We start from the raw sequence: 18,050 nt of genomic DNA on the forward strand, positions 1-18,050 counted from the left end.
TTGTGACTCGTCCAAGGTCACAGAGGTAATATGCTTCAGATGCAGGATTTGAACCCAGGTTCTCTTGACTCCAAATGCACCACATTTGCACTATAGCCTGCTCTCTTCTGTCTCTGAACTTCTTAGATTTTTTATCTTTGTTGTTGTTCTATGTAGTTTGCAGTGGTCCCATCCACATTTCACAATGTCACCCTTTCCCAGTCCCAACTATGCCCATTTTCTACAATTGGTCCTTATGTGGACAGAGGGTTGGGCTCGGTGTTGTAGAGTGATGGCCTCAAAGACTAGAAGACCTGGCTTCAGGTCTGTTTTTGATATATACTGGCTGTATAATTCTGGGTAAATCAGTGATAAGTGATTTACTTATCACTCGGTGTCCCAGGCAACTCCCTAAGATTCTGAGAGAGGGAAGGGGAGGGAAGGAGGAAGGGGGGGGAGGGAAGGAGGGATGAGTAGAGAACGAAAGAAGAAGTGAGAGGGAGGGGGAGATAATCTCCTTGCAGAAAAGCTTCCCCAAATCTCTTATAAACAAGAATTCTCATTGAAGTCAGATAAAATCCAAAAAAAAAAAAAGGATATATTATATTTCTCTTTAGAATCATTATCTGATATTCCCTGAGCTAGCTTTGACTTAGCTCAGAGCTTGGCATTGAGGAAAAAAGCACTTGATTTTGAGCCAGAAGACCTATGCTTGCATTCTTGGTCTGAGCTTCCTACCAGGGTGACCTTGGGTAAGTCATGTAGGACAGGCATAGAACAGTATTTATTAAGCCCTTACTATGTTTTGGGCATTGTGCTAAGCACAAGGAATATAAATACAAGCAAAAAAAAAGAGAGTCCCTGCCCTCCAGGACAGCATATACCTAGGCAGTGAGGTGGTAGAACATATAGAACGTTGGGCCTGGAGTTAGGAGGACCTGAGTTCAAATCCAGCCTCAGGCACTGACTGGCTGTGTGACTCTGTACTGTTGCCTGCCTCAATTTCCCCATCTGTAAAATGAGGATAAGATAGCACCCACCTCCCAGGGTTGTTGTGAGCATCCAATGAGATAATCTTTGTAAAGCACTTCACACAGTTACCTGAGTTCATCTCCCAAACGGACCTCACTTCCATGAAATAAGGTGGCTGGACTAGGTTATATCTCTAAGGTCTCTTTTCCCAGTAAATCCTATGATTCTGTTATTTGTGTTTTTGGACAGGACATATAATTTCATCAGTATTGTGAATTCTTGATGAGGAAACACCCTCCGCTGATGCAGATTGGTACCAGATTGCTACCACTGAGAGTCTGAAGGAGGTGCCTGGGTCCCTCAGAGAATAACTGATTTTCCCAGGGTCACAGAAGCAGTATGCACCAGATTTGAATCTAGAAGGTCCTGATTCTGAAGCCACGCAGCCTCTTAGATCCTAGTCTTTTAATTGACTCGTGGAATGCTAGAGCTGAAAGGGAGCTTAGTAAGTGGTGTGCCATTACGTGTTTTAACAAGCAGCTCTGAAAAAAATGTATACGCAAATCACTTTTAAGTTTAATAAGAAATATTAACATTTTCTCCACCATTTTCTTAAGTCTTGAGATAATCAACAAAATAATACATTGAGCCCATATATGTAGCATTCGTTGATTTCCAAGTGTAAATGCTCCTACTGAACATTTAGCAATTGGCCCCCAGATAGCTTCAGAACACCCCTGCCTAGGAATCGTCTCCTCCAATTTCCCCCTTTGACAGATGAGGAAAATGTGACCTCTAGAGGTGAAATGACTTGCTGAAGGCTGCATGGTTGGGATTTGGTTGACTTAGACTAAAGTCTCCACCTCTTTGCTCTCAACATGCTGAGCTGAGCTTTCTACTTCAAAACAGTTTTAACCCTTCTCATTTTGAAAAAAAAAATGCTCAGCATAAAATTCAGTCTAACAAAACAGTTCATTTAAACACTGCTCTTATTGTTTGATTTTCTAAATGTTTTAAATTTATGTTTCCCATCCTTCTGAACAATCAACTTGGAAGATGTCAGAGGCCAGCTGTGAGGGGTCACATGAGCCCTTTATCACTTAGGAAATTCCTGTTTACTTCTCCACTACTGGGCCCTTCTCCCTTCAAATGCCTTGGCATGAAGAGGATAATCATCCAGGCCTTCTGGTTCCCTGTTGATTTAAAGACTTTTCCAACAGCTGGAGGATCAGGGTGAAGCATGGATGGCCAAAGAGTTGTATTAGTTTGGAGGAAGGAAATTGCAATTAAGATTATATTCCCAGAAGCTCAGAGGTCTTCAGCTGGCAGGGTGTGGTTGTGTGTGTCTCTCTGGGTGTGAGTGTGTGTGGTACATACACAGGTTGTTTTTTTTTTCACATTTGAAAACACATAGGACTTACTTGAGAATTTCTATCATCGGGAACTAATGCTGATGAAAGAATGAAATACACTCTATGTGGTTTAGAGGACTGTGACTTTGTGGAAAGGGTGACTTGGAGTCAGATTTCAGTTTAAATCTTTGCCTAACCTCTCTGATTCTCAGTTTCCTCTCCTGTAAAATAATCTGTGTCCTACTTACCTCTCAGAAAAAGCTTTTGATTGTCTTAATGTGGAAGGAAATCAGCTTTCGAGGGAGAGAACCTGGATTCAAATCCCACCATTGATGCTTACTGCCTGAGTCTCCTTGGGCCAGTCACTGACCTAGCTTTAGCTTCACTTAGTTTGCCTGTAAAATGACAAGGTAGGACTAGATGACCTTTGACATTCCTCCCCATCAAGGTGGTGATACTCTCTCCAGTAGAAAGTTAGTTGGAGGGTTTGTGGTGACTGCTACCCTTGAACAGAGTGGGCAAATGCTTTAAAGCTTAGCCAGTGGAGAATCAGCCTTTGCATCACCTGGCTTACATCTTGAAAGCATGAGGTAAATAGTGGCCACTTCTATATATAGAGAGCCCCTTACATTTTCCTAAACTCCACAGAGAGAAAGCATTGGACTTGAAATTCTGGGCATGTTCTTTATATTTCTGGGCTAGGAAGTGAGTCACAGGAATTATAAGTCTTGGATCCTTCAGCTAACAAGTGGGTTTAATGATGCCTACCCACAGGCCATAATTTGACATTTTTTTACCCCCAGGGCAGGAGTAAGAATACACATCAGCAAATCAACATTTGAGGGTGGCCAGAAAGGAGGTATTATAATAATACTAACTAGCATTTATATAGCCTGTTAAGGTTTGCATGGTACCTTCCATATATTATCACATTTGATCCTCACTACAACCCTATGAAGTAAGGGCTATAATTATCTTCATTTTACAGGTGAGCAAACGGAGTCTGAGAGAAGTGGTGACATGCCTAGGGTCACATAACTAGTAAGTCCCTGAGGCAGGATTTGAATTCGGGTCTCCTCCTCTCTAAGGCCAACACTTTATCTAGTGAGCCAACTAGGCTCTAGGCTCGTGGGGAAGAAATTGGGATCCTTTTGGTAGGTTCCTGTTTTTAACTAATTATTTTTGCCAACCAATGCAAAACTCAGTTGTTTCCATCTGTTGAAGTTCTTCAAGCACCCTCTAAACTCCAGCACCCCCAAACCCCAATTATCCTGCCCTTCTTCTGCCCACCTCTACTTACCTTTTGTGGATACCAGTGAGCATGACTACATGACAAAGTGCCTGTAGCTTGTCAGCAAATACTTCCCTTTTCTGTGATGACTGTTTTGACCTCATCCCTCTTGTCTCCAGGTCCGAGAAGATTCTGTCCCATACAATTACTCATAGGCGTAACTCTGGGAAACAGTTGCATGAAATCATCACTTCCTCTTTGATTTGGCAGCTAAGATCCATGTTTGGGAATTCGGCTCGGCTAAAATGGACAAGATCACAGATGTTCAAGCAGGTGTTTTAAGGCTTTGCACCAAGTATGTGCTCGAGAAATCCTTGATGACCATTTGATTGACATGGTTCGGGAAGCCGCGCTATCTTGGAACTTGCCCATCTCCCATATGTTTTGTTACTGAAATTTTTTTCCACTGCAGATGCCAGCTCAAAGATGTATCCACAACCATTGTTTTTCAAGTGTTTATTAAAACTTAGCATGACAGACTGAGAATAACTCCCCCTCCCCCCACTTTAGGCCTTTCCACTCCAGAGTCCAGTCTCACAAGGTCATTGGTCCTCTTCCAGAACAAAGGGCAAACAGCAACAACCAGTCCCTGGCTAAATTCAGTGAAAACAATACAGAGGTACTGACCAACTGCTGGATGCTTGTAACATCTGGCTTTTGAGGGCTAGGAACAATAATAGACCTGTGGTTTTTTCATTCGAGGGAATATCTGATTAAGGAAACTCTCTCTACTAAGAGGTCAGCACCTGCTGTGCAACTTACAGCCTTCCCGAGTGACCTAGGTTACCGAGAAGTGAAGTGGCTTGACTAGGGTCACACAGGCAGTTTGCCTAGCAGAGGAATAATGTCTTGGATTTGGCTCTTCCCAGCACTGAGGTCAACCCTCCACCTACTGTTCTATCCAGGCTCTTTTAAGTGCTTGAAATATGCATGCTTCCTTCTAGCACATCTCAGGAATGACATGGTGACGGTTTACTCCCTTGGGAAGGCCTTCTTTGGAGATCTGTGATGGGCAACCCACTTCGAAATGCAACACACTCCTGCACTCCAAGTTTGCTACCAGCACTTTAATTTGTTTTTTTCCTCTAACTATATAGATCCTCATTATTAGGGGAAATGGAGTTCTCTTGGGCATTTGCGCTGTTTTCCTCTAAGATTAAATGCAACTAGATTTATTTAGATTTGATTACTGTGAAATTTATGAGAAACATAAATTTAGAGCTGCAAGGGACCTGCAAAGTCATTTAATCGATGGCCTTCCTTTTAGATGAAGAAACTGAGATTGAGAGAGGAGGTGACTTTGCTAAGACCGCACTGCTAATTAGAAACAAAGGTGGCATGGGCTTCAGATCCCCACCCCTGGCCTAGACAATGCTCTTTCTAGTCCTGAGGGATGGCCTTGATTCAGGATACCAGCAAGGGCTCACGACCCTTCTAGGCCACAGAGGAATCTACAGCCTGGTATGCTTTGTTCCTCAAACACTCATGCCCCATCTTCCTTTTCCTGAGCTCTCTCCCCAACTCTGCTGCTCCACCCCATCCTGTCTCACACTGCTCACCTTCTTTTCTCTTTTCACCTTCTCTGCTCTTCCTCCCTCTCTTTACTTCTCCTTTCTCACCTAAAGAGACTAGGCTGGCCTTGGCTTCTGTTTACTAAGCCTCTGGAGAAAGTGCAAATTAATAGTGCAAACAGAATTGTGGGAGAGATGTTTTTGTTTATCAAAAGCAGATAAACTGCTTTATAGAACCTTAGAATATATATTTATATACAATTGAAATGTTAATTACAAATTATTATTAAAAAAAACCTTCTTAGAGACCTTTACTAGGCAACGTCTTGTGTGTAGTTGTTGTTTTTTAACTTGCCCAGGGTCACACAGGTAGGAAGTGCCTGAGGCCAGATTTGAACTGGGGGGGAGGTGGGTTCACTGCCTCCAAGGCTGGTGCTCTATTCTTTGGGCCACCCAGCTGCCCCTAGGCAATACACTGTTAATCAATGGGATTAATTTCTTCGGCTGCTGTGAGCTCCTAAAAGACATCATCTTTCATTTCCTTATGAAGATTTGCTAATGTCAGGGTTGTCCTCTTATCCAGGATGTGATGAAGAGACCTTGTCACAGAATCACAGAAGGCCAGAGTCAGAAGTGACCCCAGAGGCCATCAAGCCCAACCCCAAAGCCCTGAGAGTTGCAAGACCTCTTGTAGCGTCTCTCTCCATGTTGAACTTTGCTTGTGTAATACACTTAGCATTGATGCTCTGTGTCATGACATCACAGCAGATGAATTCTCAATGCTCTCAGTTCCTCTTAGATTCCAGGGTTCCCACACCTCTTTGGAAACTGGAAAAAATATTCTCAGAATGAGTGCTGTGGGAATTACCTGAGAATTGTTATGAAATTCTCATTCCCTTATTCAGACTCTTTTTCCCTCCCACTTAAAACTAATTAGTGACGTTTGTCCTCTTCGTGGGCCACCAAAGCCAGCACAATGCATTATCTGGTGGCCAACTTTCAAACGTGAACTTTTACTGCACTTCTTTTCTTTATAACCCCTCATGGCACCAAAACATACAGGAGGCATTTAATAAATACTGTTGATAGACTCTAAATTCAACAAGATTGTATGTCTTTTGAGCTTGTTCAAAAGGCACACGGATTCCCTGGATAACTACAGCTGAGACATATAAACTTAGATGACCGACAGAGGGCTACTCTGGGTGCTGGACTATTTCTGGACTAAAGGACTGGATATAGTCTTGATCAATAGCCATGAGGTAACAGACAGGGCTGTGTACAATGCACAGGAGAAAAAAAAAAGGTGGGATATAGCAAGGTAGTACACTGGCAATTCAGTCTCTGGGCCCAATCTAGCAGTCCCTTTGCCGAGAGAATTCTGTCATTCTGTGCAATGAGTGTGAAGGGCTTCTCTTGAAAAAATAAAAGTAAAACCAAAAACCTACAATGTAAAGTTCTTGGAGATAGAAAGAGTGTTGTTCTTGACTCGGAAATGTGGACTAACCATTTAGCAAGTTACTTTATGTTCCTAGGTCTCAGCCCAGCCATAATATGAGAGGAAATGAGCCTTACTAACCATACATCAAGAGTTGCTGTGTCATTTTGTAGGGTCTTCCTTGGAGATTCCATGAGTTCCTTGGGGACATTCGGAAACTCAAATCCTTTTTAGGCCTCATGAATTCCTTGGAGAGTCTTTGAACTCAGAGGCTTTTAGAAGGGTGGTAACATGAGATGGAATATTCTTTGGGAACCCCTGGGGGATGGGTACCCTTTCAGGCCCACTGTGATGAATAATGAAAGGAGAACTCTATGTGCTCTTCAAAACAAGCCTGTGGATGTGAGAGAAGACATAAGGAGAGGGGCCTCTGGAGGGGGAATGATGGGCACGGTATCCGAGGTGGTCTCCTCCGGTTCACTGTCCCTGTCGTCCAGGCTCTCGGTGACGGAGGGGATGATTTTGACCACCTTCTCTTCGAAGTGCACCTGCTTCTTTCCAGGTAGCAAATCAGCTGGATCCAGCACCAGCTCCATCAGCGTGTCTGGGGGCCTGGCTGGGGCAGACTTTTTGTTACCCTTCAAAATGCTTTTCACGTGGCCAAAGAGGGAGGTCGGCCCTTCCCTGAAGGAGCTGTGGAAGGTGTATGTTTGCTCAGTATCCCCATATCCGGTGGTGCTCACAGCACTAGCAGAGGGGTCCGTGTACTGTTCTGGGGGGCAGCTAGCTTTGTTTTTCTTACGTTTACTCAGGAGGAAGTATGCCAGGCCAGTGATGATCAGCAGAGACCCTGGAAAAGATGATGAGTTTCAGCCACTCCGGAAATGGCACAGCTGAAAGCCAAAGTCCCTCCAAGCATAAACCCCTGGGGCCACCCCCCACCTAGTGGCCGTCCCCAAGGGCCTTCATTTGAAGCTTTGTTTTCCATTAGTATGGGTACCTAGTACTTACCCCTCCTCATGCTGAGCTGAAAATAATAATACCTGATGTGCATAAGGAACCTAACAGAGTATAGTGCAAAGCATCGTCTCATCATCATAGTTACTCGTCATAGAAGCTCACAGTAGGGAAGAGTTCTTCACCTGGAGGTCCATGAACTTCAAAACATGTATGTTGATAACTATGTTTGAGTATAATTGTTTTCCTTTGTAACCCTATGTACTTTATTTGATGAATTTAAGAACACCGTTCTAAGAAGGAATGTCAAAGGGGTCCATGATACAGAAAAGGTTGAAAACCCTTTGTTTACAAAGTTGTTTCCTCACCACAGAGGCAACGTGGCTTAGTGTATAGAGAGCTGGCTTCTACTGTAATAATAGCATCCATTTCTAGAGAACTTTAAGGTTTACAAGGTGCTTTCATTAACATCCTTTGGAGGTACTAATGCCCCTTCGGGCACAGCCTGGAAGATCTGGGTTCAAGTCCTACTTCCAACACATGCTAGCTGTGTCATCCTGGGAAAATCACTGGACCTGTCTAGGTTAATATTGATGACTATAAAATGCTGAGAAGGTGTTGATCTGTATCAGGATAGCACAAGCATTTTTCACTAGAACTACTAGGCTCATAGAATATTAGCGGTGTAAGGGACTATAGAGACGGTCTAGTCCAGCTTCCTTATTTTGCTGATGAGGAAACTGAGTTCTGGAGAGGTCAAAGGGCTCCCTGAATGTCACACAGCTGATAAGCAGCTGAACTGGGATTCAAATTCATTCACTAATTCCTTTACACCAAGGCAGTTAGTAATGATAGAGTTGTAACTAGGATCTAGCAGCTGGGGCTTGGTCTCAGGGTGCTGACCTTCATAGGGAGTTGCCATTATTTATATTCTAGCAGGTAAAAGCAATCAAGCTTGGCACCTAGTAAATGTGAATGATTAGTAAAATAGGAAACTATATGATTATGAGCTTTTTCATCCAATGGATGTATTCTAGGCCGGTCCCTCCCTATCCCTACTTAGCCCCTTCCTAACATCAATTTCCCACTGTCCTGAAGTCTGCTGGCCTCCATGTGGCCTTGTGCTCTTGAGTCTGAAGTCTTTCTCTCAGACCTCTCAAACTGAATTTATATTAACAAGCTAATTTTACTGCTTCTCCACGTGTTAGAATTATGTCTCTGAGTGATAGCATGCCTATGGGCTAGGTTTCCCTCCTGGCTTAGAGGTGAGAGAATAAGTAAAGAGGGCCCCAAAGACACACTTGGCTTGGGGTCATCCGGCTGCATACACACACACACACACACACACACACACACACACACACACACACACACAATCTTGCTCAGTAGCTGATTTTTATACTCAGATATAAAGGAAGCACATGGTAATTAGTTTGTGAGCTCCTTGGGGGCAGGGACTGACTTCTGCCTCTTTTTGTAACCCCAGAGCTTAGCATAGTGCCCGACATGTAGTAGGTGCTTTGTAAATATTTCTTGTTTGATCGATACGGTAGAAAGAACACTGCATTTGGAATTTAGGATCTGGGTTCAGATCCTGTCCCTAACACTTAATATCCACATGGCCTCAGGGAAATAATTTAACCTCCCTGGGCCTCAGTTTGCTCATCTATAAATTGATGAAGTTATCCCACTTCTAAATCTATTCTCTACTGCCCTAAGAAATCTCTGTCCACTTTTAAAAAGTCTAACTGGAGGTCCTGGCATGGAGAACTCTCCAAGCTGACTGCATGAAGAGAAATCTCAAGGGTTATTAGTTGTGACTAAGTTGTTGACTTTTTCCAAATCTGATTTTTCTTTCCTGACTTCCTATATATATATATATATGTGTGTGTGTGTGTGTGTGTGTGTGTGTGTGTGTGTGTATATATATATGTGTATATATATATATATGTGTGTGTGTGTGTGTGTATATATATATATATATATATATATATATATTCTAGTGATTAACTTAATTTTGGCACTTACCAGAACAGTAAACCCTGTGGAAGGTTAGGATCAATATTGAGTTAAAAATTTTACCTGCTAAGACACTATTTTTATTTTAGGCCCCCAGAGGACTCTGGCCTTCTCCATTAAGGAAGATGAGTCCTTGCTCTGAATCCTCCATTTAGTCGGGATGAGCCCTACAGGCTCTCTCTCCATCCCCAGGGACCTCAGCCAAGCAGTCATATAAGGTCTCTGGGCTGTGGCTGGAGAGCCTGGGATGTTCAGTCATTTATACTTTGAGAGCACTTTATTGGGTGCTCTACGTCTGGTATTCCCAACGATCGCGGCCAGTGGTCATACCTGGGATGGTCACATGCCAGACCAGCACTGGGTGCAGAAAGCAGGCCACAGAAAGCAGCACATAGCCCAGGAATTTCTGGAAGCAGCCCAGCCTGCAGGCCTTTTCCCACAAGACATAGGCCAGAGATTCTGGTTGACACCTGAGAAAAGATAGGTGGGGATGGGAGTGGCCATGATTGATGGAGCAAAAAGCAAATGAGGAGGGAGGAGAGAAAATATTGAGGGAAGAGAGTGGAGGTTAAAGGAGAAGGGGAGAGAGGTCCATTTAAGGGTAACAGGAAGTGAGAGGGACAGAGATGAGGAAAACAGAAGGCAGGAGAGGAGAGGCAGAAAGGGGAGGAGAGAAGAGAAGAAGGGAGAGGAGAGGCGAGACAGAGAAGAGAAAAAAGAGGACAGAAGAGGAGAGGAGATGGGAGGAGAGGGGAGAAAAGGGGAGAAGAAGGGAAGAATGGAAAAGGAAATGAAGGGAAGGGGGGAGAAGGAGAGGGGAAAAGAGAAAGGGAGACAGAGATAGAGAGATTAATCTGAGGCAGAGAGGTAGACACCACACTGGCGCCTTGCTGATTCTCCTTGCTGACACCTGGCGTTTGTGCGGTTGCTTGAAACGTTCGACTTTATATTACCCTTTGAATCTAATACTTTGCATTTTATTTAAGGCCAGGGTTGGGTGACCTCTAGTGGCTAGGGAAAAATAGACTACAATGTAAAAGTCCAGGGAAACTGGAAATATCTGTCATTTTTAGAAATCCACATTTCTGGCTGGCTAACCACTCCTTTTTCTTGGCCCCTCCCCCATTACATATACATTTGGAGACCTAAGAAACCATCAAAAACAATGGCCAACCCTCTAGGGACGATGATTGAAGTTGCCCCAGATATTGATCAATATTGAATAGAGGCAGTGTGGTTTAACTGCTCCATAAAAGGAAATCAGGCTAATTTCCCTGATGGATTCTGGTTCTCTCTCTGTGACTCAGTTCCCATCCGTAAAATGATGAAGACAGCACTACATCTGTTACATAGGTAAATGTGGTGAATAAGGGCTATGAGAATTGAGGTCAAATGAAGGGAAATGGGCCATATTAAAAAATCCTTAAGTTTTTCTGCACTATGGAATCTTTGGCTTATTTCCTTAAGGGCCCTCCTATCCTTTCCTCCCCTTCCTTCACTCAGAGTACGGCAGCATGGATTGGAGTTGGAAGTGGCTTGGGAGGCCATCTAGTTCAATCCCATCAATTTACAAATGAGGAAACTGAGGCCTGTGGCGGTGAAGTCATTGTCAGAGGTAGGATTAAAACCAGGTCCCCTGACTCTAAATCCAATGCCATGTCACCCAGCATTCTGCCCATTTGTAGCCATTCTAAAGAGCCCTCAAATGGGCTCCAGCACAACATGCTCCAAAGAAGCCACTGGTCAAAAATCTTGGGCCTCTCATAGACCTTAGAGGTCATCTGTCCAACGTCATTTCCCATGCTGGAATCCCCTCTAAGTAACCCTTACGAGTAATCAAGGAAGAAGATTTAGAGCTAGAAGGAATCTTAGAGGTCTTTCAGTCTAGCATTCGTTTTATAGATGTGAAAACTGGGGCCCAAGGAGGCTGAGGAATCTCTGTGTGATCACACTGGCAAGTAAGTGAATGTCAGAGGTTAGATATGACCCACTCCTCTGACTCCAGCTGGAGTATTTTCCACACTACCACCCTGTATCCTGGGATGCCTGGGTTTGACTTTGGCTCTTACTCAATGAGTGAACACATGAAGGAATTTGTCCTGGTGGCCTACAAATCTTGAGCAGTCTGTGATCCGAAGTCACTTACTAGCTGTGTGACCCTTGGCAAATCACTTAACCTCTGTCTGCCTCAGTTTCCTCAACTATAAAGTCAGGATAATAACAGTACCTACCTCCAAGAGTCAAAATGCTTTAGCATGGCGCCTGGGACGTACTAGACACCTACCTAATAAATGCTGGTTCCCTTTCCTTCCTTACTAACACTCCCTGAGCCAATCTGTAAAACAAGAATTACGTTTTCGAAAACAACCTCTGAAGACTTGTGAGGAAAATGCTTTGCAAGCAGTAACACACTATAAAAAATGAGAGCTATTACCATTTTGAAAACTTTCAGGGATATCTAACTCACGGTCTCACTAGCACAATGTCTGGATGAGGCCTGACCTGGTCTAACATGTTTTTGGCCCTTTCTAGATATTGGTGTGACCCTTCTTGACCAGCCACTCTGGGCATCACTGCAGGTATGGTTTGTGGGGGAGGAATTGGATGAGGACGCAGAAGCTGGTTAATGTCCCTAGTTTCCCATCCATTCATTGACAAGAAGCTTTTTTTTCCCTCTTTGGCTAAAGGCTTCAGAGATCAGAAAAGATCAGAAAAGCTAAAGACTAGTGGGGCTGGGCTCTCAAACACACCACGGTGCCTCAGAAGAACAACTTTAGAGACTTACGCTTTGATCCCATATCTCTCATTTAATATCCGTTTAATTTTGGTCAATCCAGTACAGTCCAACAAGCATTTATTGAGCACCTGCTTCGTGTGTGAGGTGTGATCCTAGGACTGGGGGTAATTAAAACCTTTCCATCTATTATGTACTTGTCTGCCAAGTGAGGGAGGTGACTAGAACCAAGGCAACATTGGAGGTAACCCAACCCAACAGGAAGCAGCTTGGAATAATGAAAGAAACTCTGGACTGTGTAGTCATGAGAACTGGACTGCTGTCCTGGTTTTCTTTTCTGTGTGTCCTTGAATAAATTGTTTTATATATCTGGGCCTCTGCTCCTTCATTTTTAAAATTTAATTTATTATTATTATTTTTTCAATGAACAGAACTCTTTAATTTTTTCTTCTCTTCTCATTGGGAGAAAAAACCCCACACCAAACAATTTGCCCAGTTAAACAAAACAAATTCCCATACTGGCCAGGTCCCAAAAATATATTTCTCAGTCTGCACCCTGTAGCCATCACTTTTCTGTCAAGAGGTGGGTAGAATGTTTTCAGCGCTTTCATTCATAAAGGGGTTGGATTAAGTTTCCCCATATGGCCCTTCCAGCTAGCTATCACTGTCCATGAATCTGGGATCCTAGGAACCACAAGCACTCCATCCAAGTTTTCCCAAGCTATCTCATGTCTCTGACTTGCCAGATGTGCGCCTTTCAGCCTGCCCGTTATCCTCTAGAGAAAACAGAGTAATTGGTATCTCCAGCAGAGCCTAGCCTGATAGCACTGATTCCTTTGGGGAAAAGAAATCTGAGACTTCCTGGAGAGACCCTGAATGGTATTAGATAAACCAGGTATCACCATGGATGTCAGAGAGCTAAGCACTACCAGCGGCCTGTTTGACTGGCATTGGGCCCTGAGACATGAGGAGAGGACTGCGCCCTGTTTTCCTCCATTGTTTCCAGAACTGAGGTAATTTTCAGCTTGAGATGAAATGTCTTGCTAAGCGCATAGTAGCTGCCACCTGTGCAGAAGAAAGAGTACTAGGTTTGAGTCCTGCCTGTAATACTACCTGTGTGACTCCTAAGTCCTCCATAGGTCTCAGTTTTCTTACCTGTAAAGTAGATCCAACATTGATCTATGAACGAGCACTGAACAGAGGTTTTCTGCCTCCTCCTCCTCTCTCCTCTCTACTTCATTAAATCCCCTCCATTTCCTTTAGGTCTCAGCTCAAGGGCCACTTTTTACATGAGCCTTGCTCTGATCTTCCCAACTATTAAGGACAACCCTTCCCTTCCCAGAAATTAACTTGTATTTATTCTGTATATATTTCCATGAGTATGGGGTTTCTCCTGTAACAGAAGACAAGCTCCTTGAGGTCAGGACCTATTTCATTTTTGTCTTTGTCTCCAAAGCATCTAGCACAGGGCCTGGCCTAGCATAGGGGGTTACCAAATGCTTGCTGATTAATAATAATAGCCACTCATTGACTTGTTAATCAAAATTATCTGATGCTCCCAATAACCTGGTGAGGTAGGTTGTTCAAGCATTGTTAGCTACAATTTACAAAACAGCGAACTGAGATTCAAAGAAATTTAAGTGACTTGAAAAATAACATAGGGAGGGACACATGTCTAAGTGTCTAAACTGAGCCTTAAAACCAGGTCTTCTGACCCTCGGGGCTAGTATTATTTAAAAAAAAAAAAGACCTTAAGTTTTTTAAATGGGTAGCTTATATTCTTCTAGCACCTTGATTTCCAAATATATCCCTCCTCCCTCTCCCACCCAATTTGCAATTTCTTGTGACAAAAAGTAAAAAAAGAAAAAAAAATAGCCCATCAGTCAAACTGAAGTGTAATTCTGATTCTGACAGTAGATGCATGAATGTAAGACCTTGCATCTTCTGCAAAGGAGGTAGGGAGGTCCATCTTCTGATCTCTGCTTCAGGGTCATCTGAAGCTCCAGTGTTGGCTACTCTACACCACGCAGTGTCTCCAGGAATGGAAGATGTTCTAGGTTCTCTTGGTAAAGGAAGTGTGTTGGAAATGGTTTTGCTTCCCTCCTCCCCCTTGTCTCCTTGTTTATACTCGGCCACCAGGGAAATACGGAAAATACTCACCTGAAGCAGAGGGAAAGCAGCTTAGCCACAAAGTAGGACCCTTCACAGATGGAGACTGCAGTCCCGGAAAACCTAAAGGAAGGACACTGGTTAGAGGCAGCATCCCCTCCCCTCCCTCACTTTTGGGGGTTGTTCTTTTAATCATTGATTTCTAGTGTCCCAATCGATCTGTTGTCTGTACACGTTGTCTTTTCCCCTCCAGGGTGTGGGTTTCATTCATTTAATTATTCAACAGTAACTTTTTGGGTAACCATCATTTGAGAGCCACTGTGTTAAGTAAGCTCTGTAGGTAAAGTGGAGGTAAGTTAGACATGGCCCTTCCCTCTCCTTACCTAATTTAACATGATGTAGTATTAATCAGGAGGCAGCTAGATGGCTCAGTGGGCCTAGAGTCAGGAAGACATGAATTCAAATCCAGTCTCGGATACCTACTATCTGTGGGACCTTGGACAAGTCACTTAACTTCTGTTTGCCTTAAACCACTTGAGAAGGAAAAGGCAAACCATCCCAATATCTTTGCCAAGAAAACCCCATGAGAGCGTTGGCACACTGTGCTCCACAGAGTAATGAAGAGTTGGACACAACTGAACAACAAATTATTAGGAAATGTAGACTATCTTTTCTCTCCACATCTGGCTTGGATAAAACCTGAATTCTACCTACAACTATTCCATGCATGAATGTATGGTATGTATGTGTGCACATATGTGTATGTGCACATCTATACTTACACATATACATATATACATGAATATTTATATATAAAGGAGCTCTCTTTTTTTTTTTCTTGGTTTCATGGGTGTCCAATGAATTCATCACCCAGTGTCCAGCCTACTAGTGAAAAGCTTCTCTATCTCAGGCAGCTAGGTGGTACAGTGGATAGAGTGCTGGGCCTGGAGTCAGGAAGATGTGAGTTGAAATTTGACCCCAGACACACCAGGTTCACGACTTTACCTCTGTCTGCTTCCATTTCCTCAACTGAAAAATGGGGACCATAACAAAACCTACCTCACAAAGTTGTTGTGAGGATATTTGCAATAGGCTTAGCACAGTGCCTGGCACACAGGAGGTGTTGAATAAATGCTTGTTGCCTTCCCTATTCTAAACTTGGCTGGAAGCAGACATGGCGTATTTATAGGACAATACAATCAGAACTGGAAAGGACCTTCAAAGTCATCTAGTCTAACCTTCTTTTAAAAAAAAAAATTACAATTGAGGAATGTGAGGCCATACAGGGAGTAAAGGTCAGATGCAGGAGTACTTTGACTCCAAAAGCTCTTTCCAATGCAGCCCCCCTCCCCTGACCCCTGGGGCCATACTGGAAGCTTTTCCATCCTGATAGAAGCCATCAGAGTTTATGGTCCTTTAGCACAATATTCAAGAACCTAGTAGCAAGATAACTTCACAGTGAAGCTTTGTAGAAGGACCTGGGGGCCTGGTAGGGAGGAGAGCAACTCTGGAGGTCTTTGGGGAAAAAAACTAATAAATCATCTTCATCATCATCATCCTCATCCTCAAGATCAACAACAGCCACAACCACCCACATTTCTGGGCACTTTTCTCTTTACAAAATGCTTTGTCTATGATACCCTGTGAGCCGGATAGTGCAACAATTATTACCCCAGATTTACACATGGGGATACTGAGGCTCAGAGTGGAGGAGTCAGAAACTCAAGGCCACATTCCTGGGATGGTTTGAATACACCCCTGTTCAAAAGAGTTGGCTAGAGAGAAGGGCCTTGAAATCCTTTGGTAAGGTCATTTTCCTTTGTAAGGAGGCTAGGGACCTGACTGGGGTGGGGGAGGAGATAAATGGAATATACATTTATTAAGTGCCTGCTATGTGCCAGGCACCGTGCTAAACACTGTACAAAGATTATCTCATTTGACTTTCTGGGCCCGTCTATAGGCATCTGTACATACAAAGTTCTATACAGAAAAAGTGTTACTGTACTTACAGAAGATAGAAAGCCAGGCTTTTGAATTGTCCTTGGAGGAAAGTTTCAACTCCCACGCCGATTAGCACTGGAAATACAAGAGGCATGATGGAGAAGGGCAGGAGAATGGCTTGATGCCCCGATGCCAGACTTAAACACAACATCTCATTGACTTCGGGTGAGGAGCTAACTGTTTATTGTGGAACTGTTCTGGCCCTTTAACCACGTGCCTCAGAACCCTAGAGCTGAATCTAGCTTTTAAGAGACTCCATTGGTGGTTCCCTTCTCCTGCCACCTTGACCCTAAGCGCGAGGCTTTTGCTTCATCCCTATGGGAACCAGGCTGCCCTGTCACTTCTTTCGGTCTCCTTGCTATGGCTTCAACAGATAGTCTTCCTCTCCTCCCTTTGTGTCTTATCTTCCTCCATTAGATGTAGTCTCCAGGAGGGTAGGGACTGCCTTGTTTGCTCTTATATCTATCCCCAGTCTTAGCACAGTGTCTGACACATGGTAAGTGCTTTATAAATGCTCTACTTCATGGATTGAACTTCCTCAGAGGAAACCCAAGGATTTGAATGACTTGCCTAGATAGAAGTCGATTGAAAAAAGTCCCATTCTCAAGACAAAGTAAAGGGGAGTTTGCCTACTGAAGAGCTGAGAAAATGAAATTTAGAGTGCTCTAAGGCAGCTTTCTGTGTTTGCTTAGGTTGTAAAGATGGTTAAATGTTGAACCCACAGACAAGCTTTTCACTTAATCTTTTCAGAGCAGACCACATAATAAGCTGTTCTCACTCCTAACAGTTTCCTGATGTAGATGCCTGGGATTATATTATAGTAATTTTCAAGAAGAGGTTCAGACTGATGTGTGTGTGTGTGTGTGTGTGTGTGTGTGTGTGTGTGTGTGTGTGTGTGTGAAGGGCGAGTGTCATGGGATGCAGGTCTCTAGAAGGTTTCTCTAGCTCCCTATGGTCTCCAGGTGTGTTTAATTGCTCTTAGCAAGATAATGACTCTTTTCTACGCTCCATATGATGAAGGCAACTTAATCCTCTTTCTCCATGCAGTTCTGTCACGAATTTTAGGGATTTGGAAATCTACTCATTCCTTCCAATGCACAAATGAAGAAGGTAACTGTCTTTCTTTCTCAATGCTGATTCTTGCAAAGGCAAAGTCAGAACATTTTTTGATAAGAATGTTGCCCCAATTTTACACTGATCTGACACAGATGTGATGGTATGTAAGACAGGTTATGAAAGACAAGCCAATATGCTACTAGAATTAATGAAAAACTTGAATAAAAATCAAAGCATATTTAATGGAATCCATTTACATATCCTTTGTGAAATCTACACCTGCAGAAACTTGGCAGCTCATCCTGAAGTCTGTTTTCCAGGTCTCAGCCCCACCCTGGGCCCCCGGGTGCAGCTACCTGAGAGCAAGCTCCCTGTTCTTCCCCTCCCCCCACGAGGCCTCAGTGCTGTTATCAAAACCCTAATTTGTGGATTTGTCTTTTCTCCCTTCTCACTGCCCCTTTCACTTTTCCTCCTGGTAACCCTGAAGCTTCTCCACAGTTCCTATTCTCTGCCTTTCTCCTTCAGGCCTCAGGTGTAAACTTGAAAAGGATCTGGTTGTGGTCTTACTGAACAGGGGTCCTGATTCAGAGTCAGAGAACCCCACTTTAAATTCTGGCCCTGATATTCACTG

At 43.5% G+C, this 18,050-nt stretch overlaps 1 protein-coding gene across 1 annotated transcript in view; it reads right to left on the reverse strand.

The window, feature by feature from the left end:
- Positions 1 to 4,035: 4,035 nt before the first annotated feature.
- TMEM72 (transmembrane protein 72) overlaps positions 4,036 to 18,050 on the reverse strand; it is a 53,793-nt gene continuing 39,778 nt past the window's right edge. Inside the window, exons 2-5 of the mRNA XM_020994682.2 lie at positions 16,372 to 16,438; positions 14,414 to 14,485; positions 9,850 to 9,989; positions 4,036 to 7,393 (exon numbers count right to left, since the gene is read on the reverse strand). Of these exons, the coding sequence (XP_020850341.1) occupies positions 6,927 to 7,393; positions 9,850 to 9,989; positions 14,414 to 14,485; positions 16,372 to 16,438 (746 nt within the window). The 3' untranslated portion in view covers positions 4,036 to 6,926. The remainder of the gene's footprint in view (positions 7,394 to 9,849; positions 9,990 to 14,413; positions 14,486 to 16,371; positions 16,439 to 18,050) is intronic.

The sequence above is a fragment of the Phascolarctos cinereus genome, unplaced genomic scaffold, assembly GCF_003287225.1.
Source record: "Phascolarctos cinereus isolate Bilbo 61053 unplaced genomic scaffold, phaCin_HiC Scaffold_3;HRSCAF=262, whole genome shotgun sequence".
Taxonomy (NCBI): Eukaryota; Metazoa; Chordata; class Mammalia; order Diprotodontia; family Phascolarctidae; genus Phascolarctos; species Phascolarctos cinereus.